The sequence below is a fragment of the Mastigoproctus giganteus genome, chromosome 2 (assembly GCF_048544385.1).
Source record: "Mastigoproctus giganteus isolate SK-2022 chromosome 2, ASM4854438v1, whole genome shotgun sequence".
In the NCBI taxonomy this organism is placed as follows: domain Eukaryota; kingdom Metazoa; phylum Arthropoda; class Arachnida; order Uropygi; family Thelyphonidae; genus Mastigoproctus; species Mastigoproctus giganteus.
In genome coordinates, this window is record NC_143576.1 from 198,338,367 (window position 1) to 198,362,747 (window position 24,381).

Here is a 24,381-nt window from a genome sequence, read left to right on the forward strand (position 1 = left end):
TGTGTTTCTGGAAGTAATCCTTCAGGTTAGCAATCATTATTTTCTGTTGCTCTATGAGGTCTATCAGGTCCCTTCCTCCTTCTTTCCAAGCAATTGTCAGTCTCTCCACAGCTTATTTTGGGTGGTGTTGGCAGCTCTTGGTCATCATTGTCCTTGTCTTTCTCATGATATCCTCTGGCTTGGCATTAGTCCAATCTATGACCCCCCGAAGGAGTATGTTAGCACTGGGACTGCATAGGTGTTTATACCTTTAACTGTGTTCCCTCTATTCAGCTTTGCTTTCAGCAGGCTTCTGACTCTTGATGGTATTTTTCAGTCAGGCAGGCCTTAATTTCCTTGTGCTGTAATTGCTGAGCCTGCATCATCCCCAGGTATTTGTAGGCCTCTCCCTCTGTCATGGCTTCGATCTCTTTAACAGTCTGCAGCTGGTAGTTTCAGTTGAATAATTTTCCCTGCAGCAATCCATGGGTCTTGAATTTGTCTAGACCAAATTCCATCCTAATATCATTGCTGAATTATTCGGTGATCTGGAGTAATTGCTACTTTTGCCACATAGAGCTTGATGTCATCCATGTCCATCAGGTGGGGGTGAAGGTGTACAGGTTCTTCCTTCCTTCTTTGCAGTTATATTCATACTTACTGCTGTTGAATATGGTAAATTGTGGGTGAAGTGCCCAACAGAACCATGGTGGGCTCAGTGCATCTCCCTGAACGATTGCTCTCCTGACTGGGATTGGCCTGGTTGTGATGTTCTCGACCTTAATGGTGGTACTCCATTATGCCATTGTTTTTCCTAGGAAGTTTGTCACTATTGGATTGACTTATTAGATGTTCAGCACCTCTATTAGCCAGCTATGAGGCACAGAGTCAAAGGCCTTGCAGTAATCAATGTAGGCTGTGTACAGGTTGTGGTGCTTCATGCAGGCTTGCTCTATAACCATTGCATCTATGGTTAATAGCTCCTTGCATCCTTTGCTCAGCCACTTGCATCCTTTCTGTTGTTCAGCCATTATGTTATGGCTCTCCAAGTGGTCTGATATCTTCTTGAATATACAGCTAGTCAGGATCTTGTACATCGTTAGGAGGCAGGTGATTGGCCTGTATTTTGTATTGACATTGTATCTTCATCTTTAGGCTTCAGATATATGATTCCTTATTATTATCAATGATACCTTACTATTATTATTATTAGCATGATACCTTATTATTATTATTATCAGCCATATGGTGTAAGGAAGCCTTAGGCTTATGCTGCACCAGCCAAAAAAAAAATTTCTGAGTTATCCTTAGAGAGAGAGAGAGAGAGAGAGAGAGAGAGAGAGAGAGAGAGAGAGAGAGAGAGAGAGAGAAGAACAAGAGTCAGAGGTAGAAGAGAATCATCAAGAAAGAGAAGAATGATGATATCCAGCGCTCAGGACCCTGGGTGTGCCAATCCCATACTCACCAAATGTGAGCTCCTGGAGTGAATATAGACTAGGCACCTCGGCAGTGGTAGTCTCCACATGTTGCAATTAGCAGAACATAAGCCTTTCTTGGTAAGAGCAATCCTTTGTTTCCTGCACCAACCTTGTTGCCCTTCTCTGTACTCATTACAGTAGCAATACTCCTTCCTAAAATGAGGCATCAGACCGGTCTGCATTACTCAAGGTGTGGCATGAACATTGCTTTATAGAAGGGGATAATCACCTCCTTATCCTTGCTAGCAAAATTCCTGTATATCATAGACAAAATCCCATGAACTGCTCTGGCAGCCTATCTGCAGTGCTCAGAGAACTTCATACCTGACTGCACAATTACCCCCGGTCTTTTTCATTCTCTACTACCCTGAGTGTAGTGCCGCACAGTTGGTATGTTACTTTGAGGTTACTGCTTCCCATGTGCAGTACTTTGCATTTGTTAACATTAAACTTCAGTTTCCACCTGCCCAACTTTCCTGTTGCAGAAGCGTGTTGTCATCACTGTCATTAACGACCCTGCCAATCTCAGGCGCCTCCGTAGCCAGGTGGGAAGGAGCAGCAGTTCGTAGCACACGCTTCTTGATTAGACCGGGGTTCGAGCCTGTTACCACCAAATACGGAGGATGCGGAAAGGTCAGGGAATGACCACCGAATATCCCGGAGCAATATGGCCTTAGTTGCTAATGCTCCTAAAAACCAAATAACAAATAACCCTGCCAATCTTTGTATCATCTGGCAAACTTGGACATTAACCCCATCTGGTGAGTATGGGCTTGGCACACCCAGGGTCCTGAGCTGGATATCATCATTCTTCTCTTTCTTGGTGATTCCTCTCTCTCTCAGGGTAACTCAGGATTTTTTTTTTTTTTTGGCTGGTGCAGCATAAGCCTCAGGCTTCCTTGCACCATATGGCTAATAATAATACTAATAACAAATTAAGCCTGATATACCTTCATCAATATCATTGATAAATACAGTCAGTCCTCATATAACACGTGTTTACATTACACGAATTCGATCATACACGATTTATAAATGGGGGAACGATATCTTATATAACACGAACCAAATTCACTTATGCACGATTCGCCTTTGTGTTTACAAGAAATGGCAGTCGAACACAACACGATAGGAATGAAGAGAAGATTCTGAAAATGTATTTATGTTTTTTATATCAGTGAAGAAGAAACACATTTCACCATAATAACGTAAAATCCAACACAATTCCAGCTATCGATATAATCGCAAATGCAATTAGATCGAGTTTACTACCAGTTTATAACAGATTTCATTAGCAGAAACGCAACTGGAAATTGTTTTTATTGTTTTATGGTAGTAACCCCTAGAAATGTGAGCTTTAGTAAAATGTGAGGTGTTAATAGTGTATCTCGACCTTTACGGTGTTGTTTATTCAGTTGCTACCCGCGCGCAGCTTTGTTTATGTGTATCAAGCGTGCCTCCTCGTTTTGTAATTGTGCTTTATTCCCTAAAAATGAGTAAAATACTTAAAAGGTGTGAAAAGGAAGCGTCCTGGTGAAGACACTGCAGATTCAGAGAGAAAAAGAAAAGCAATATCGATAAACAGAGGCAGACTGGGTCAAAAATTCTTACCCGGGAAAATTTATAGTGGCCTCATACAATGGTTTATGGCCAAAATCACACCGGCCTCTGGCCCACCGGGGTTTCCCCGGTAAGGCTTATGGCCAGTCCGCCTCTGTCGATAGAGAAAAATATGAAATTGTGAAACGCTTTGAGCGAAATGAAAGACCATGTGATATTGCACGTGCTACAGACCTAAATGAGGCAACGCCGAGAATTACAAAGAATGCAGAGAAAATAAAAACAACTTTCATAGCAGGAACAACTCAAAGTGTAATTAAAAGCCATTAGATTAAGACACAGAGAATTGGAAGAGATGGAACGGCTGTCATCTGTTTGGATCGAAAATCAAACAAAAAACAAGTTTGCTTACGATAGAAGCAAAAGCAGTAGCAATATTTTATTACGTAATAAAAAACGTAAGTATTTTATTACGATTATTTATTGTATTTGGTAATGTTTTGGTTACAAATGTGTGTTCAACCTTGGGTGGTCGGCACCTAACCCTATTTTTTCCATAGGGCCTGTTGTTTATATTGCACGATTTTGCATTGCACGAGGGTTTCTAGGAACACAACTATCGTGCTATACGAGGGCTGACTGTACAGAAAATAACAGTGGGCTAAACACCAAAAACTGGGGGCTCCATTAATAACATTAGTCCATGAAGAGCAGTGTCAACTGATTACCACTCTCTGCCTTCTGCTACTCAACCACCCGTTTATCCATTGCAGCAACTTGCCCTTCGTGCCATACTGCTACAATTTGTACAGCAGTCCTTCTTGTGAAACAGTATCAAAAGCTTTCCTGAAATCCAAGTATATGACGTCAAAATTATTTTTTGCATCCCGTTCCTTTGTGACCACTTCATAGTATCCAATTGAATTGGTCAGAGAAGATTTCCCCTTAACAAAACCATGCTGTGTCTGAACTATAACTGCAGTCTTGTCTAGATGATCCTGCAATGCTTCTTTAACCAATGACTCCATTATTTTCCCCGGAACAGAAGTTAAACTAACAGGTCAGTAATTACTCGTGTCACTTTTTGAACCACCTTTGTGAATAGGGAATACATTTGCACATCTCCAGTCTGTGGGGACCTCTCCTGAATCCAAGGATGTTCTCATAATTATGGCTAAGGGTTTACTTACTTCTTTTGCTGCCTCCTTTAATATAACTGAATAGATCTCCTCCACCCCAGGTGCTTTCCTTATGTTTAACTTGAAAAATTTCTCCTCCCCTTTCCTCTCAGTTATTATAAAATCATTTAGCTCCTTTTTAGAGTTTTATAAACTTTTGGCATTCTTCTTCCCAAATAACTCCTCATGTGCGAATGTAGATGCAAAATACTCATTCAGTTTGTCAGCTATCTGAGCAGGTTCATCAACAGTCGAACCATCAATATCAAGTGGACCAATCTGATTCATCCCCTTCCTTCTAGAGTTTTCAAAAGTAAAGAAGTCTTCAATGTTTTTTCTAGCCAAAGATTTCTCATAATCTGCCTTCGTTTACCTAACCTCCTTTGTGACATGATTACAGCCTAGCTTAAATCTACCGTAGTCCTCCGTGTCACCTGATACTTTATATGCATCCCATGCATTTTTCTTCTATGCCACGAGTCTCATTAGTTCATCTGACATCTATTTAGGCCTAAACCTTGAACAGTATTTCTTTTCTTAGTTGGTATGAAAAGCCTAGTAGCTTCCCATTTAGAATTTGCTGTTGGTAACATCATCAGTTGATCCCACTGTATAGAATTTAAAACTGTCTAAGACCCCTGTAGTCACCTTTACAAAAGCAAAAACCCTTCCCTTTATCCCTGATGGTACTTACATTTTTAAGTAAATCCCACATCTGTACACTGTGATCACTGCCACCAAGTGGTTCCTTTATCTGCAGGTTCTTAATGAATAAATAATCATTGCTAATAATCAGATCAAGGGTATTACTTTCTGTGGCTGCCTCTCTAACATGCTGCTGTTGAAAAACAATCATCCAATAAATCCGCAAATGTCTTGCTAGTATGTGAGTGACCAACCCACATTAACATACCAACTATGTGGTACTATAGCATTAGCATTAGCATTAGTAGAGGCATATGATGCAAGAAAGCAAGCTTATTCAGCATCAGCCAAAAAAAAAAAAAAAAACACACCACTCCCATTTCATCCCTCCATTCGTTCGAAATACCTGTCCAGTTGAGCCTTAAATTCGTTTAGGTTATCAACTTCAACAACAAATGATGGAAGTCGGTTCCACCAACCAATCACCCGCTGGCCAAAGGCAAATTTCCGCACATCTATCCGACATCCGTCCTTCCTCAATTTGAATTTATGCCCTCTGAGGTGATTATTCTGAGCAAGAGGAAGAATCCCATTGGCATTGAGCATGCTCAAACCATTCAAAGCCTTATACACCTCTATCAGATCACCTCGCCGGTGCCTAGTCTCCAGACTCTGTAATTTGCAAAACTTAAGCCTTTCTTCGTAAGAGCAACCCTTTGTTCCATTCACTAATCTTGTTGCCCTTCTCTGTACCCATTCCAGCAGCTCTACATCCTTCTTGAAATGAGGCCTCCAGACCTGTATACAGTACTCAAGATGTGGCCTAACCATTGCCTTATACAAGGGAATAATCACCTCCTTATCCCTGCTAGAAAAATTCCTGTATATCATTGACAAGACACCATGGGCTACTCTTGCAGCTCATCTGCACTGCTCAGAGAACTTCATATCTGCCTGCACAATTACCCCCAGGTCCTTTTCATTCTCCACCACTGTCAGTGTAGTACCGCAGAGTTGATACGTTGCTCTGGGGTTACTGTTTCCCATATGTAGTACTTTACATTTGTCAATGTTAAACTTCATTTGCCACCTCTCAGCCCATCTGTTCAACCTTTCCAGATCCTGTTGCAGCAGCATAGCGTCAGTAGTGTCCTTAACAACCCTGCCAACCTTTGAATCATCTGCAAACTTGGACATTAAACTTGATATACCATCATCAATATCATTCATAAACACCGAAAACAACAACAGACCCAACACTGAACCCTGAGGAACTCCACTAATAACATTAGTCCACGTTGAGCAGTGTCCATTGATTACCACTCTCTGTCTTCTGCCACTCAACCATCCCTTTATCCATAGCAGCAATTTGCCTCCAATGCCACACTGCTCCAATTTGTGCAGCAGTCTTCCATGTGCAACAGTATCAAAAGCCTTTCTAAGATCCAAATATATAATATCAAAGTTATTCCCTGCATCCAGTTCTTTTGTGACTACATCATAGTATCCAATCAAATTGGTCAGGCAAGACCTGCCCTTAACAAAACCATGCTGCGTCTGAGCTATAACTGAATTCTGGTCTAGATGATCCTGCAGTGCTTCTTTAACCAGTGCCTCCATTAATTTTCCTGGAACAGAAGTTAAACTAACAGGTCTATAATTACTTGTGTCAGCCTTTGATCCTCCTTTGTGAATTGGGGTTACATTTGCACATCTCCAGTCTATGGGTATTTCCCCTGAGTCCAAAGAAGCTGTCATAATTATGGCTAGGGGTTTGCTTAATTCCTTTGCTGCCTCCTTTAATATAACTGGATAGATCCCATCCACCCCAGGTGCCTTTTTTATGTTTATCCTCAACAATCTCTCCTCCAGTTTCCTCTCAGTTATTACAAAATCATCTAGCTCACTGCCAATGTCTACTTTCCCTACGTCATTCTCCTTTCTGAATAACTCCTCATGCGTGAATATAGATGCAAAATACTCGTTTAGATTGTTAGCCACCTGAGCAGGATCCTCAACTGTTGAACCATCAATATCCAGTGGACCAATCTGATTCATCCCTTTCCTTCTTGAGTTTAAATAGGTAAAGAACTCTTTTCAGTTTTTCTTTGCATCCTTTGCCAAAGATTTTTCGTAGTCTGCCTTTGCCTGCCTAATCTCCTTTGTGACTTGGTTACAGACCAACTTATATCTATCATAGGCTTCCATGTCGCCCATTAATTTGTATGTATTCCATGCATTTTTCTTCTCTGCCACATGTCTCATTAGTTCATCTGACAACCATTTAGGCCTAAACCTTGAACAATATTTCTTAGTTGGTATGTAAAGCCTGGTAGCTTCCAAGATTAGTTCCTTGAATGCTTCCCATTCACATACTCAGGGTAGTGGGAAAAAAAAAAGGCTTGGTATAATTGTGCAGTAAAATATGAAGTTCTCTGAGCAGTACAGACAGACTGCCAGGACAGCACACAGGGTTTTTTCAGTAATGTACAGGAACTTTTCCAGTTGGAAGAAGGAGGTGATTGTTTCATTTTACAAGGCAATGGCTAAACTGCATCTTTGATACTCTATACAAGTTTGGAGGCCTCACTTTAGGAAGAATATAAATCTGCTGTAATGGGTCCAGAGAAGGATAATGAGATTGGTGAAGAGAAGGGCGGTCTTACTAAGAAAGCTTCAGTTCTATAAATTGCAGCGTCTGGAGATTAAACACTGCAAGGTGATGTGATTGAGGTGTTTAAGGCTTTGAATAAATTGAGCAAGCTCAATGCTGATGGCATTCTTCATCTTGTTTGGACTACACACATGAGGGGACACAAATTTAAATTGAGGAAGAATGATTGCAGGATAGGTTTGCCTTCAGCCAGCAGGTGGTGGATTGTTGAAACAAACTTCCATCTCTTGTTGTAGAAGTGGGTGGTTTGAATAAATTCAAGGAAAAACTAGTCAAGTGATGTGGGAAGGGTTTTTTTTTTTCTTTTTACTAATACATTATAAGCTTGCTTTCTTGCCATTAGCATTAGCATTAGTAGAGGCATTTGATGCAAGAAAGCAAGCTTATTCAGCATCAGCCAAAAAAAAAAAAAAAAAAAAAAAAAAAAAAAGTAACATAAATAAATAAAAATAACCACTTCCACTTCACCCCTCTGTTCGTTCGAAATACCTATCCAGCTGAGCCTTAAACTTATTTAGGCTATCAACTTCCACGACAAGGGATGGAAGTCTGTTGCACCCACCAACCACCCGCTGGCTAAAGGCAAATTTCCGCACATCTATCCTACATCTGTCTTTCCTCAATTTGAATTTATGCCCTCTCAGGTGATTTTTTCTGAGCTAGAGGAAGAATCCCATCAGCATTGAGCATGCTCAAACCATTCAAGGCTTTGTACACCTCTATCAGATCACCCCCGCTGGTGCCTAGTTTCCAGACACTGTAATTTGCAAAACTTAAGCCTTTCTTCGTAAGAGAACCCCTTTGTCCCATTCACCAATCTAGTTGCCCTTCTCTGTACTCGTTCCAGCAGCTCTACATCCTTCCTGAAATGAGGCCTCCAGGCCTGTATACAGTACTCTAGGTGTGGCCTGACCATTGCCTTATACAAGGGAATAATCACCTCCTTATCCCTGCTAGAAAAATTCCTATATATCATTGACAATACACCATGAGCTACTCTTGCAGCTCGTCTGCACTGCTCAGAGAACTTCATATCTGCCTGCACCACCACCCCCAGGTCCCTTTCATTCTCTACCACTGTCAGTGTAGTACCACAGAGTTGATACGTTGCTCTGGGGTTGCTGTTTTCCCATATGTAGTACTTTACATTTGTCAATGTTAAACTTCATTTGCCACCTCGAAGCCCATCTGCTCAACCTTTCCAAATCCTGTTGCAGCAGCATAGTGTCAGTAGTGTCCTTGACAACCCTGCCAACCTTCGTATCGTCTGCAAACTTGGACATTAAGCCTGATATACCATCATCAATATCATTTATAAATACAGAAAACAATAAAGGCCACAATACTGAACCCTGAGGGACTCCACTAATAACATTAGTCCACGATGAGCAGTGTCCATTGATTACCACTCTCTGTCTTCTCCCCCTCAACCACCCCTTTATCCATAGCAGCAACTTGCCTCCAATGCCACACTGCTCCAATTTGTGCAGCAGTCTTCCATGTGCAACAGTATCAAAAGCCTTTCTAAGATCCAAGTATATAATATCAAAGTTATTCCTGCATCCAGTTCTTTTGTGACTGCATCATAGTATCCAATCAAATTGGTCAGGCAAGACTTCCCCTTAACAAAACCATGCTGTGTCCTAGCTATAACTGAAGTCTTGTCTAGATGATCCTGCAGTGCTTCTTTCACCAGTGCCTCCATTAATTTTCCGGGAACAGAAGTTAAACTCACAGGTCTATAATTACCTGTGTCAGCCTTTGATCCCCCTTTGTGAATTGGGGTCACATTTGCACATCTCCAGTCAATGGGTACCTCCCCTGAGTCCAAGGAAGCTCTCATAATTATGGCTAAGGGTTTGCTTACCTCCTTTGCTGCCTCCTTTAATATAACTGGATAGATCCCATCCACCCCAGGTGCCTTTCTTGTGTTTATCTTCAACAATTTCTCCTCCACTTTGCTCTCAGTTATTACAAGATTCTCTAGCTTACTGCTAGAGTTGAATACACCTCTGGCATTCCCCCTCGCTGAATAACTCCTCATGTGTGAATGTCGATGCAAAATATTCATTTAGTTTGTTAGCTACCCGAGCAGGGTCATCAACAGTTGACCCATCGATCTCAAGTGGACCAATCTGATTCATCCCCTTCCTTCTAGAGTTTACATAAGTAAAGAACTCTTTGCTGTTTTTCTTCACATCCCTTGCCAAGGATCTCTCGTAATCTGCCTTCGCCTGCCTAACCTCCTTTGTAACTTGGTTACAGATCAACTTGTATCTATCATAGGCGTCCGTGTCACGTGTTAATTTGTATGTATCCCATGCATTTTTCTTCTCTGCCATATGCCTCATTAGTTCATCTGACAACCATTTAGGCCTAAACCTTGAACAATATTTCTTAGTTGGTATGTAAAGCCTAGTAGCTTCCACGATAAGTTCTTTGAATGCTTCCCATTTTGAATTTGCTGTTGGCAATATCATCAGTTGATCCCACTGTATAGAATTTAAATACTGTCTCAGTCCATTGTAGTCGCCTTTACGAAAGCAATACCCCCTTCCCTTTACCCCTAATGGTAGTTACCTCTTTGAGTAACTCCACTTCAGCACACTGTAATCACTGCCACCAAGTGGTTCATTTATCTGCAGATTCTTAATGCATGAAGAATGACTACTGATAATCAAATCAAGAGTATTACTCCCTCTAGTTGCCTCCCGAACATGCTAACACTAATAATAAATTTACATATCACATTCTTCAACACATCTAGGGGTAAATCCTAGGGGTAAACCCATTACTAACACTAATAATAAATTTACATATCACATTCTTCAACACATCTAGGGGTAAATCCGAACATATCTCTTTAATCCAAATACCTCCCATCCTCAGTAAATGGATATGAGGTACATTGAATTGAAGAGATATGTTAAAATTTTGAAATGTTGGTATGACATTTAAAACAAGCAAATTGCTATTCAAGTTAGAAGAGAGGAATGTGAAAAGACTTTCCACATGAGTAAGGATAGCATCTCCAAAGTTACCAGCCTACTTAAGATTATTGTTTTTATCAGAAGTTTGCAACAAAGACATTCTTTTTCATGTTAAGACATTCTTTTTCTTGAAGAGTTCCTTAATTTGTCTTCTTTCAAACCTTCTTCTGGATCATGAACTGCATTTCAACATGAGTCAGTACCACCCACTATTGATCCCTTGTTATACTTTTCAATTTGGTAACTATGAAAGGTGCCCATATGGCTCTTCTCACCACTTCAAATATCTCTTTTAAACAGACATCTAAGGTTCCCACTCTTTTATGAGCCTGCTTAAAAATTTAACCAAAAAACAGCCAGTGGTACAAACGTGCTTCAAAATCTTTAATTTTACCTCAGGAATATGCATTAATTAGAAACTGTTTAAACCTATCTTTCTTTTAAGTATGTCTTTATAGATAGTAAATATCCATCAAATATTCATCCCCTTTTACAAGAAGACATGCAATCTGTTTTTCAGCACATAAATTAATCAGATAATAAGGGCAGCCTATTACCATCAAGTGCTAATCTCCTCTCTTAATACCAGTGGTGATCTCATTTTTATACCTATCATAATGGGAGCTTTATGTTTGATGGTATGTTTCACAGATTATCTTGATGAAATTATTTGAAAAGAAAGCACTTTGCCTGTGTAGAATTTATAATATATTTATTACCAATAGAATCTAAAAACCATATATGTTTTATCCTCTACTTCTTCAGTGACTGTAATTGTCCAGTTGCGCAAACACAAAAACATGACAAAATTTGTGTTTCTATGACAGTGCAACTGCAAGATTGTAATCTTGCAGTTTCACTGTCACAGAAGATAAAACATTCATAAAATGTGTGATTTGTAGACTCTATTAGTAATACATATTTCTTCTTTTCCTCTCTGTTCAATTTTTAATAACAATGCCTGCTTTTTTTGTTCTTCAAGAACAGGGGCTCACATCTGGTGAGTATGGGCTTGGCACACCCAGGGTCCTGAGCTGGATCCCATCATTTTTCTCTTTCTTGGTGATTCCCTTCTACTTCTCTCTCTCTCTCTCTCTCTCTCTCTCTCAAGGTAATTCAGAATTTTTTTTTTGCCTGGTGCAGCATAAGCCTCAGGCTTCCTTGCACCATATGGCTAATAATAACTGTATTTTTTTGTTATTTTACTGTTGGTATACATTTCTGAACAATGCACCTATATGATTAACAAGGCTCAGAGAAAGATTATTTTCACCGATAAACAATGTGCATAAACATTCAACAATATTTCTTTCTATGTAGTGCATGTTATAATTATGCTTATTTGTTTGCAAATATCTGATTGCATCATGTTTTTTTCCCTCCTTTTGAAATTGAAAAATAAAATCTTCAAATTATCCTTTCTGGCACAATACCCTTTCCAGATTTCACAGTATATTTCCAGATTTCACAGTATATATGCTCTCTGAAATTTTATGTCATATTTCTTTAACATCTTACTGAAGAATGTTTTTAACTACCATTTCAACAGCAGCACACAAATACACAAAGTACAAAGAACCACTGCAATCACACATAACTGAGAAATGTTGCTGTTTCCTGCACTGCAACTTGCACATATTTCATGCAATAAAGCCTAGCACACCCCATGGCCAATTTGCTAATGAAAATAAGCAGAAATTTGCAAAATTTTTAAAAAATTCTGAATTTAATGATGAAGCTGTCGTTCTACTATTTTTTTATTATTATTATTATTATTATTAATAGCCATATGGTGCAAGGAAGCCTGAGGCTTATGCTGCACCAGGAAAAAAAAAAATTCCCAAGTTACCCTGAGAGAGAGAGAGAGAGAGAGAGAGAGAGAGAGAGTCAAAAGTAGAAGGGAATCACCAAGAAAGAGAAGAATGATGATATCCAGCTCAGGACCCTGGGTGTGCCAAGCCCATACTCACCAGATGTGAGCCCCCGGGGTTAATATTTATCGTATTTAGTAGTCACGGGCTTGAACCCCGGTCCACTCAAGGAACGCGTGCGATGCACTCTCGCTCCTGACCACTGGGCTACGTCATTTTGAAAAAGATGGAGGTGAAAAAAATTATGATGGTGAGAGAGAGATAGAGAGAAAGGGTGAAACAGTGTAAAACAGTTTTACTCCTCCTCTGAGTGCAACAGTGAAAAACAGATTCCCCATCATAAATCTAAAGGGGTGGAAAATATGTGAATAGAAGGGCAATGTTTTGAACTATATTTTTAAGTTTCCTAATAAATGAATTGCTGTTTGTTAATTTTTTTTTTCATGATTGCTTTTTCTCAATATTTTATCCAACTTTGCTTTTAATTCAAAACTCTACATGAAAAATAAGAAAGATAAATGCAATAATTTTGTTAACCTCCACAATACCTAAGCAATTACCCACCCACTTGACTCAAAATAATAACAGTTATTTCCCATATTAGAACAGTTGGTCAGTAAATTCTGAGTAACCTTTATACTTGTATTTCCATCAAATTAAATAAAATTGACAACATCTAATCCTGTTAAGCATTTATTAAATGCATGAAAAATAGCAGTGCACAGAAAATCAAGGGTCCCATCACATCTTCCTTGCAAAATTGATCAGGAGGGAATTATTCCTTTTACTGGAAGTACTAATCATGAAGGGAATACATTCTCTGTACTAGAAGAGTGAGTCAGTAAACTCTGAATAGCCTTTATATTTCAAACAAATTAAATAAGAAGAATTACATCTATTGTTGGTAAGCACTGTTAAATGTGCAAAAACCAGTGTTGTAGCAGAAAATCAAGCCCACCCCACAAAATGGTTGGGGAATGCCCCAAAAACTAACTGAAGGATCCCATTGGATAAAAAGGTCCCCACAATGCTGGGTCTGGACAGCCTTTCAGTACAGGTTTGGTTTGGTTTGGTTTTTTTTTTTATGGCACATGGGCTGACTAAGGCCATAATATTCCAAGTCCACTTTCAGTACAGCATTGGTGAAATCTGCTGAGAGTAGCTTACTTTAGCTTGTTGCTCACTTCATTCTAGCTGGAATAATCATAAAGTCATTCATTATCGAAATGTTTTCTGGACTTTATAATTTTTCTGTTCTCTTTATATTAAAATTTAAACTCTTAATATACTTTGATACAATACCTGGAAGTGCAGAGGAGTTGATGCTGATGAAAAATTGAAGCTCTTACACAGATGTAGCTCCGGATTATACTTTTTCATGAAACCCTTGGTAACAACTGTCTTTGCTGTTCCAGGTTCTCCAATAAGAAGTACTGCCTACAAAAAGTAAAAAAGATTTCATTTTAACAGTGAATTAGATATATATCTACATATATGGTATTCTATTTATCATGCAAATAGCAATCATTGAGTACTGCTTAAGAATGCAGAATCTTATCAAGGAATGAATCATAAAAATTATAATAAAACACATAGCTACCTTTGTAAATCTAACTACTAGTTAAATTTATAAAAGAATTACAAAAATACTTAACAATAATTTTTATTTTATTAATTATCTCCACTAGGCATTTAAACAGATAAATATTTCTAATAATTAAACATTTTTTAATTTTGTTATTTTGAAATATTTTTATTACATTAATTTAATTTAATGTCCATTAAAATAGAAAGCTGTAAAATTACTTAATTATTGATATAAATAGTAATTACAAATGACACCCAGTATTCAAAAAAATTTCATGGTGAGATCAAATCTTCCTTATGTTTCAAGGGTGCAGCTCTAAAATGGTATCTGCAGCCCAGCCACTAGATAATTCAATGGACCAATCCTATTGGCAACTCTCTGGGATGCATCTGAATCAGCTAGTGTATAATCTCGCTGCCTCTACTTTGACAGACAGTGACTGAAGGGAGTCCGAGTAGTGCATGCATGAGGAGAACTATCAAGGCTACATTATGTCAAGGAGCAGGGTATATTCTTGCTATGTGTACACCATATACAAAAATTTCATTACTTCATACAACATGTCCTCCCCACCATTAATAGTCAAACTAAAAGAACAAACCTATCTGTGAAAAGATCTAAACCTCTCAAACACTTCCTCATTCATTTCAGAAATATACATGATCTCAGTTCCAATCTCAGTGGTGCCATTTCCACTTACAATTTGCCAAACCCCATTTGCTTTTTCTGACAGAATCCCGATTATTGGCTAATTCAACTATTGCTCATCTCAGTTGTCCTAACTATTTGTTGTACGATTCCTTATGCTTCAAAGGTAGTACTTGTGCACACATCCACTCTAATATTCTCTGTTAAAGAATTAGTAATTTGTAATCTCCTATTTTTGATCTTCTCTGGCTCAAAATCTCTTTACCCCATTTTGTCAAATTCATCTATTGCCTCTATTACTATCTAAACTCCACTAATTACCTGGAACTCTGACTTCATTCCTTTGAAACTTTATTTTTTATAGTTCAACTTTCCTAACAATGAGGTAATTTTTCTTGGTGATTTTTATGTACACAATCAAGGTGAATGGTCCTCTAGGCACCTCAGATCACAATTTGATGATGGTTTCTTCTCTAATGGATCCTTTCCCTTGTAGAATTTCTTAACTTCATGTTGTTTGGCATTATATGAATGCAAAAATGGGATGATCAGCAAGGTTTCTATACTTCTGATCCATGGTTAGATTGCTGTTTTAAATCTTCTGTTTGTAAAAGAATAAGAGAAGTTTACCTCAATATGAAGTTTATCTCAATAAATCTTCTGATGTTAATGTTTGCTCATATCATGTCAGTGAAATTATTCTTGTAGGGATGAAATCCTTTAATTCCACACTCCACATTAAAATCTCATCCTTTACCTAAACCTTAATTCCCAATGAATTCCCAAAGGCAGTTCAAGATCACAAGTGGCTTGAATTAAAATCTCAAGGTTCATTTTTTAATTACATCAAAGCTTACAACAATTGTAAAGTAGTTATTAATCAGTCCAAACTAGATTTTGAACAGGTTAAGAATAGAAAACTTGCTTCTTGTCCAAAGGGTAGTGGAGCATTCTGTTCTCTTTCCAAAGAGCCCAGAATGCTCTACCTCCATCTCTGTTAAAACTTTATTGATAATTGCCAAGTATGGATTTTATCAGTATCCATCCACTGGTGATATACTGGCTTATGTTACCCATTTGTGGACAAATTCAATGGAAAAGGTTCGTGAAACACAAGCAGTTGCTCTTGACATTTCAAAGGCTTTGGATCGTGTTTGGCATAAATGTCTTCTAAATAAGCTTCCAGCTTATGGATTGCAAATGTTTTTTTATAATTGGGTATTCAGTTTTCTCTCTGACTGCTCACTGAGGGGTGATGGTAGACAGCTCATTGTCTTCTAACTTCCTCACTAATGATGGCATTCTCTAAGGTTCAGTTCTTTCTCTCACTCTTCTCCTGTTGTACATTAATGACCTTCTTCAGTTGACTGGAAATTCCACAGTTTTGCTGATGATAGCACATTGCATTCCACCTTCCAGATTGAGAAAAAATTTGCCCTGCAAAAACAGCTTCAAATTCCTGAATATCCATTACAAATTCCTTAAATGTGGTCTCCAGATAATTCTCCTGAGTAAATATAATCCAGTTAATTTCAATACTTCTAAAAGTTACTCCTGTCTTATATCTCACAAAAGGTTTCTTCTGCTTCCATGGTTATCTTCGATAACACTCAGATTTCTAGATGAGATCATATACAGGGTGATTCACTACCAGTACGACAAACTTGCAGGAGGTGCAGGGGACACAAAGACGAATCGGAATCACATAGCATTGCAGGGTCCGAAATGCCTTAGTCATGCGGTAGAGGACGTTGAACGGGAGGTTGCGTGAACAGCAATCCAGTTGGAAGTCAGCATTTGCAAACCGGTTCCCGAAGCAGTAGGATGGACGAGTATTCAAACATTGAACTGGCCGACATGCACTTCACGTATGGAGATGCGGACTGTAATGGGTGCGCCGCTCTGCGCTTGTACCAGGAACATTTCCCGCACAAGCGTGCTCCTCATCATACGATTTTCGTACGTGTGCACAGAAGGTTACGTGAGACTGATTGTTTCACGAGAGGTACCATGAATCGAGTGCGAACGACAAGGAAGCCAGACAATGAGGAGAATGTCCTACGTCTTGCTGAAGGAAATCCAAGTACGAGTACTTGAGCGATAGGCCAACGATTGGGTATTTCCCAATCCACTGTATGGAGGATACTGTCAACAAACCAAATGAGTTCATACCATCTGCAACGCGTCCAATCATTGGAGTCTGCAGATTATCCACTCCGGAGGACTTTTGCTACTTGGTTTCTTCAACAGAAACGGTTCGCAAATGCTGACTTCCAGCGGGATCGCTGTTCATGCGACCTCCCGTTCAACGTCCTCTACCACATGATGAAGGCATTTCGGACCCTGCAATGCTATGTGATTCCGATTTGTCTTTGTGCCCCCCTACACCTCCTGCAAGTTTGTCGTACTGGTAGTGAATCACCCTGTATACTCTATTAGGGATTACCCTGATTTTTAATCTCTCTCTTGGCATAAGCACATCACAAATATTGCTTCCTCTGCATCTAAAAAACTGAGTTAGTATTAGTATTAGCAATGGCCACATAGTGCAAGGAAGCCTATGGCTATGCTGCACCAGTCAAGGAAAAAATAAAATAAAATAAATAAATAATAAAAATAAAATAATAATAATAAGAAGAAAATTTAAAAAATAATAATAATTAATAAGAGAAAAGGAAATAGACAGCCTATACATTTCCTTCCTCCCATAGGTAACTATCCAGCTGACCTTTGAATTTCCCCAAACTGTCAGCCTCTACCACCCATGTAGGTAACTTATTCCAGTAATTTATAACTCGCTGGCTAAAATAAAACTTCCTGCAATTAGTCTAAACATCTTTCCCAATGGCTTGATCCTTTGCTCTCAGTTAGTTATATTCTAAACAGCTACTCACTCTGTACAAATCTCAAATCCACCCTACCATGGAATATTGTTCTCACATCTGGGGCAGTGTCTCCATAACAGGCTGCCAGAGTAGGTCATGGAGTCTTGTCAATAATATCAGGAATTTTGCCAGCAGGGATAAGGAGGTGATTATCCCCTTGTATAAGGCAATGGTTCTGCCACACCTTGAGTACTGCGTACAGGTCTGGAAGCCTGATTTTAGAAGGATATAGAGTTGCTAGAATGAGTACAGATTGAGCAGGATTGAGCAGGCTCAATGCTGATAGGATTCTTCCTCTTGCTCAGATTACAAACCTGAGGAGACATAGATTCAAACTGGGGAAAGACATTTGTAGAATAGATGTGTGGAAATTTTTCTTTATTCAGTGGGTAGTTGATTGCTGGAACAAACTTCCATCTGTTGTTGTGGAAGTTGATAGCTTAAATAAATTCAAGGCAGAACTAGACAAACATTTTGAATGAATGGATCAGTGAAATGGGAAGGGTTTTTTTTTTTTTTTTGAATGCTGCTGTATAAGCTTGCTTTCTTGCATCATATGCCTCTATTAATGCTAACATCTCTCAGGTTTCTAAACTCCATTAGAAATAGGGCAGTTATGTGTTAATTCATGACCCATCTTTTACGAAGTCTCTTTACTCTCTGTCTCACAGACATTCTGTTTCTGCTGGATGCCATTTCTATAGATACTACTTTCATGGGCACTGTTCTTCTGAACTGGCTTCTATAATCCCCCCTGCCTCCCTCCCTCTCTGGTTCAACAAATCTGAACATCTGTCACAACCAGTCAGTAAGAGTAGGCAACAGGCAAAATAACTTAACAAGTACAGATCGATGTTGAAAAGCAGCCGGTTACAGTTGAATTTGAAAGTGTCTGCAATTCTGCCCAGACACGATAGGAGGGAGTATATGATGATAGCCTTGTCGGTCATTTTGGCCCTGGAGAGATTGTGCAAGGCTCAAGGGGGGAATTTTTCTCAGCCTGGTCTGTGCTTGTTAACAGGAGACACTGCTTCTACAGGGATGGGATACACTTAAATAGAAAGGGTGCAAGAATATTTGCTGATGTTATCGAGGCAGAGTTAGGTGGGTCGGAAAACTGCTAGCTTGGGGGAGATACATGAACTAATAGATTAACAGTAGCCGTTGGCAGAGGTGAAAGTGATTCTTGCACTGCTTCTATTGAAAATTAAGCAGCAGCATGGAAAGCAAGGCAATGGGGGATTCCAGGACTGCTGAGATTCATAGTGCAACAAGTAAATACATGAGCTGTGTTAGGGTAACTAAGAGAAGAAACAGGTGCATGTATACTTGCATGTGCACCAATGCTAGGAGTATAGTTAATAAATTTGATGAGCTTGCAGTGCTAATCAAGACATCAAATGCAGATACTGTTGGGATATCAGAGACGTGGTGTCACACAGACATAAGAAGTGCAGAATTGGAATTTGGGGAGTACAATGTGTACAGAAAGGATAGACAAGACAGGAAGGGAGGAGTGGTTATGCTGTTAGTTAGGAAACACATAAAATCTAAGGAAGTGCAGCTAATTGATGTTAGCATTAGTAGAGGCATTTGATGCAAGAAAGCAAGCTTATGCAGCATCAGCCAAAAAAAAATAAAAAAAAAAAATAAATAAATAAAAAATAACCACTTCCACTTCACTCCTCTGTTCGTTCGAAATACCTGTCCAGCTGAGCCTTAAACTTATTTAGGCTATCAACTTCCACAACAAGAAATGGAAGTCTGTTCCACCACCCAACCACCCGCTGGCTAAAGGCAAATTTCCTCACATCTATCCTACATCTGTCTTTCCTCAATTTGAATTTATGCCCTCTCAGGTGATTATTCTGAGCAAGAGGAAGAATCCCATCAGCACTGAGCATGCTCAAACCATTCAAGGCTTTATACATCTCTATCAGATCACCTCACTGGTGCCTAGTCTCCAGACACTGTAATTTGCAAAACTTAAGCCTTTCTTTGTAACAGCACCCCTTTGTTCCATTCACCAATCTTGTTGCCCTTCTCTGTACTCATTCCAGCATCTCTACATCCTTCTTGAAATGAGGCCTCCAGACCTGTACACAATACTCTAGGTGTGGCCTGACCATTGCCTTATACAAGGGAATAATCACCTCCTTATCCCTGCTAGAAAAATTCCTATATATCATTGACAATACACCATGAGCTACTCTTGCAGCCCGTCTGCACTGCTCAGAGAACTTCATATCTGCCTGCACAACCACCCCCAGGTCCCTTTCATTCTCTACCACTGTCAGTGTAGTACCACAGAGTTGATACGTTGCTCTGGGGTTGCTGTTTCCCATATGTAGTACTTTACATTTGTCAATGTTAAACTTCATTTGCCACCTCTCAGCCCATCTGCTCAACCTTTCCAGATCCTGTTGCAGTAGCACAGTGTCAGTAGTGTCCTTGACAACCCTGCCAACCTTCGTATCGTCTGCAAACTTGGACATTAAGCTTTATATACCATCATCAATATCATTTATAAATACAGAAAACAATAATGGACCCAATACTGAACCCTGAGGGACTCCACTAATAACATTAGTCCACGATGAGCAGTGTCCATTGATTACCACTCTCTGTCTTCTCCCCCTCAACCACCCCTTTATCCATAGCAGCAATTTGCCTCCAATGCCACACTGCTCCAATTTGTGCAGCAGTCTTCCATGTGCAACAGTATCAAAAAGCCTTTCTAAAATCCAAATATATGATATCAAAATTATTCTTTGCATCCAGTTCCTTTGTGACCACATCATAGTATCAATCAAACTGGTCAGACAAGACTTCCCCTTAATAAAACCATGTTGTGTTCAAGCTGTAACTGAAGTTTTGTTTAGATGATCCTGCAGTGCTTCTTTAACCAGTTCCTCCATTAATTAATTTCCCTTGAACAGGAGTTAAACTAACAGGTCTGTAATTAATTGTGTCACTCGTTGTCCTCCTTTCTGAATTGAGGTCACATTTGCACATCTTCAGTCCATGGATACCCCCCCCCCCGAGTCCAAGAAAGCTCTCATTATTATGGCTAAGGGTTTGCTTACTTCCTTTGCTGCCTTCTTTAATATAACTGGTTAGATCCCATCCACCCCAAGTGCCTTCTTTATGTTTATCTTCAACAATTTCTCCTCCACTTTCCTCTCAGTTATTACAAAATCATCTAGCTCACTGCCAGAGTTTAATTCACCTCTGGCATTCCACTCCCTGAATAACTCCTCATATGTAAATGTAAATGCAAAGTACTCATTTAGTTTGTTAGCTACTTGAACAGGGTCATCAACAGTTGAACCATCGATATCAAGTGGACCAATCTGATTCATCCCCTTCCTTCTAGAGTTTACATAAGTAAAGAACTCTTTGCTGTTTTTCTTTGCATCCTTTGCCAAAGATTTCTCATAATCTGCCTTTGCCTCCCTAATGACTTGGTTACAGACCAGCTTATATCTATCATAGGCTTCTGTGTCACCTGTTAATTTATATGTATCCCATGCATTTTTCTTCACTACCACATGTCTAATTAGTTCATCTGACATCCATTTAGAGCTAAATCTTGAAAAATATTTCTTTGTTAGCATGAAAAGCTTAGTAGCTTTCAAGATTAATTCTTTGAATGCTTCCCATTTTGAATTTGCTGTTGGTAACATCATCAGTTGGTCCCATCGTATAGAATTTAAATACTGTCTCAGACCATCATAGTCACCTTTACGAAAACAAAAACCATTCCCTTTACCCCTGATGGTAGTTACCTCTTTGAGTAAATCCCACTTCCGCACACTGTGATCACTGCTACCTAGTGGTTCCTTTATCTGCAGATTCTTAATGTATGAAGAATCACTGCTGATAAACAGATAAAAAGTATTACTCCCTCTAGTTGTCTCCCGAACATGCTGCTGTAGAAAACAATCATCCAATAAATCCACAAAAGCCTTACTAGTGTGTGAGTGATGAACTTACAAATTCCAGTCAATATCTTGGAAATTAAAATCCCCCATTACAATTTACTAGCCCACTCTATATCTCTGTTCAGTTGTTTATTATGCTCATCAGAGTCATTAGGCCTATAACACACTCCTACTCTCAATTTTGCTTTCCCAGTGCTTATGTCACACCAAACTGACTTGATACTGCACTGTCCAGCCATGTTGACTGGCTGTACTTCCTTGCATTTTATGTGTTCTTCCCTTCCTATCCTGTCTATCATTCCTGTACACATTGTACTCCCCAAATTCCAGTTCTGCATTCCTTATATCTGTGTGACACCATGTCTCTCAGATTAATAATATAAATCTCTCATAATATCTTTAATTTTAATAATATAAAATAGTTTAATTATTTCTTAATTATATAATTACAAAGCGATGGATTATCCCAAGAAGAAATCAATAAGAGAATTGCAGATGGCAGAAAGGCTATCGGCATGCTAAATTCTGAATATTTTAAGAAATATTTTAAATAAAACAAAGAAACATATTTCAAACGATTGTACAAAGTCTTTTATTGTATGGAGCAGAAACCTGGACTTTGAATAAGCGATGGGAAAACAAATTTCTCTTCACAGAAATGGGTTTTTGGAGATGCTCAGCAAGAACTTCTAGAAGAGACTGAAAATGGAATAAAGACATAAGAGAGAAAATGGAAGTGAAAAAGAATATTATTGCTACTATCGAAGAAATGCATTTAACATGGTATGGTCATGTAAAATGGATGCAAGAAACCAGATATCCAAAGGCTATTCTGGAATGGATACGTACAGGAAGAAGGAAAAGAGGAAGACCTAGGAGGACAGGGATGGATAGAGTATGGGGGTACGCAACAGCCCGAGGTTTAACTGACTAAGACACCTTGAACTGCTTTTTGTGATGGGAAATAATTCCTACCAAAAATTAACTTGTAGGCTGAGGAAACCCATTGTAAACGGAAATGCTCCTCTTGAAGAAGAATTTCTTAGTTACTGTAAAATTTGAAAAAATAAAAAATTAAAAAATTACTATTACAAAAACACCCCATATAAGTTTTGCACTGGACCCCGGGGCCCACAAGTAATTCTCAAAACAAGCTTCCATCTGGTGTTGCAGAAGTGGATAGTTGAAATAAATTCAAGGAAGAACTAGACAAATTCTCTTCTTTTTTTTTGGCTGATGCTTTATAAGCTTGCTTCCCTGCATCACATCCACTATTACTACTATTGTCAATTGGTTTCTGAATGACACCCTATTCTAAACTGAGCTTTGAACTTCTGGACACCTCGAAGAATTTTTATATAGCTCCTCACTGTTCCCATGTTTATTAGATACTCATTTGAACATGTCTGGGTTTGAAATCCCATCAGAGACAGAAGGAATTCTTGAGCTCTTCTTGATCTTAAGGGCTAGTTGACCTAAGGCAAATAGAGTAGGGGTGAATTATTCTGGCTGTTTTAGCCTGCACAGCATCTAAATGAGTCTGCAACACATGTGTACAGATATAATACATGTATATAAATATCACATAGATTTGGACCACACAGATTTGGACCACTATAATCAGAGTAGTCAAGTGCCAAGGTACTCCCAAACAATCAATTGACCAATCTACAACGATGACCAATACAAAATTTTGTTTGTATAGCACAGTGGTGTCCAAACTTTTCCCATACAGCAACCATATTCAAAGTTAGATTTGTTTTGCATCCCACACTGAGGATTAGAGAAAAATTAGCATGTTACATTTTCCATATCTTATTACATGTAAAAGAAAAGTTTCTATTTTCATGTTACCATTTTTTATTTTCAGGCTATATATAAAAAAATACAAATTCTCAATGCATATATGCAACAATTCTGTCTATGATTTTTTTGATTTTATTAAAATTATAAAAATATGACTTACTTCTGGTTTTTTTTTTTTTTTTGAATACTTTACTTTTGTTGATTTTTTAAATACCTTACTTTTGCTCTTAAATGCTCACTTTAGAAAATTTACGACCTGATTAGGATCACTGATTTTCAACGTTAAGGTGAATAAATAAATATAATGATACACCTAAAATTTAAAATATTTGAAATTTTTTTTAAGTATAATACACAATAACATTTACTGAACAAAACTTAACATTTAATGAGATGACTGAGGTTGGATATTTTTAGATAATTGTTCAAAATTTGGTAGAAAATATGCAATTCTCAATATGGAATGAAGATGCTCATCTGTTATTCTGTTTCTTTTAAAATATTTATTTGATTTCATGCGTTAAAAAATTTCCTTACAAACATATGTTGATCCGAACAAAGTAGCCATTTTCATGACCACTACTGCCGTACAAAAATTATTTGTGGGCTGTATCCGACCGCGGGACGTAGGTTGTTGGACACCACTGGTATAGCATGAAGAAATGTTACACACACTTTAATTATGTTTTAGAAGTACTACAACTATGTGAGAAATGTAGATTTATTTACTTTTCCTTGCTTTGAAACTGTGGTTATAAGAAAGTCTGTCCTCACATTATCAATATTTGGAACTAAAATGGAACTGTATTCAGGGACAAAAGTTTCAGGATAAGAGTAATCTTCTACTTGTGTCTTCCAATGTATCCATTCACCTATTAAAAAAAACAAAAAAAACCCCATAAAAATAAATAAAAATACAAAATACTTATAAAAATATATCGAACATTTAAAATTTTACAAAAAATCACCAAGTGTTATTGTTGCCTTGGTCATTGTAAATTATAAAAAACAAGGGGAACTTCATCATAGTTTACATGTCAATCAAACTCATCCTATACATCAACCAGTTCATTAATAATCAAATTCCATGTAGGGTATACTGTATAATGGAAATAATTTCAGAAAGTCCATTGTG

The 24,381-nt window shown here is 38.4% G+C and overlaps 1 protein-coding gene across 1 annotated transcript in view; it reads right to left on the reverse strand.

Annotated features, from left to right (window-relative positions):
• Nucleotides 1-24,381, reverse strand: part of Dhc1 (dynein axonemal heavy chain 1) — a 620,756-nt gene that overhangs the window by 296,409 nt on the left and 299,966 nt on the right. Inside the window, exons 39-40 of the mRNA XM_090390121.1 lie at nt 23,976-24,118; nt 13,678-13,812 (exon numbers count right to left, since the gene is read on the reverse strand). Of these exons, the coding sequence (XP_090246247.1) occupies nt 13,678-13,812; nt 23,976-24,118 (278 nt within the window). The remainder of the gene's footprint in view (nt 1-13,677; nt 13,813-23,975; nt 24,119-24,381) is intronic.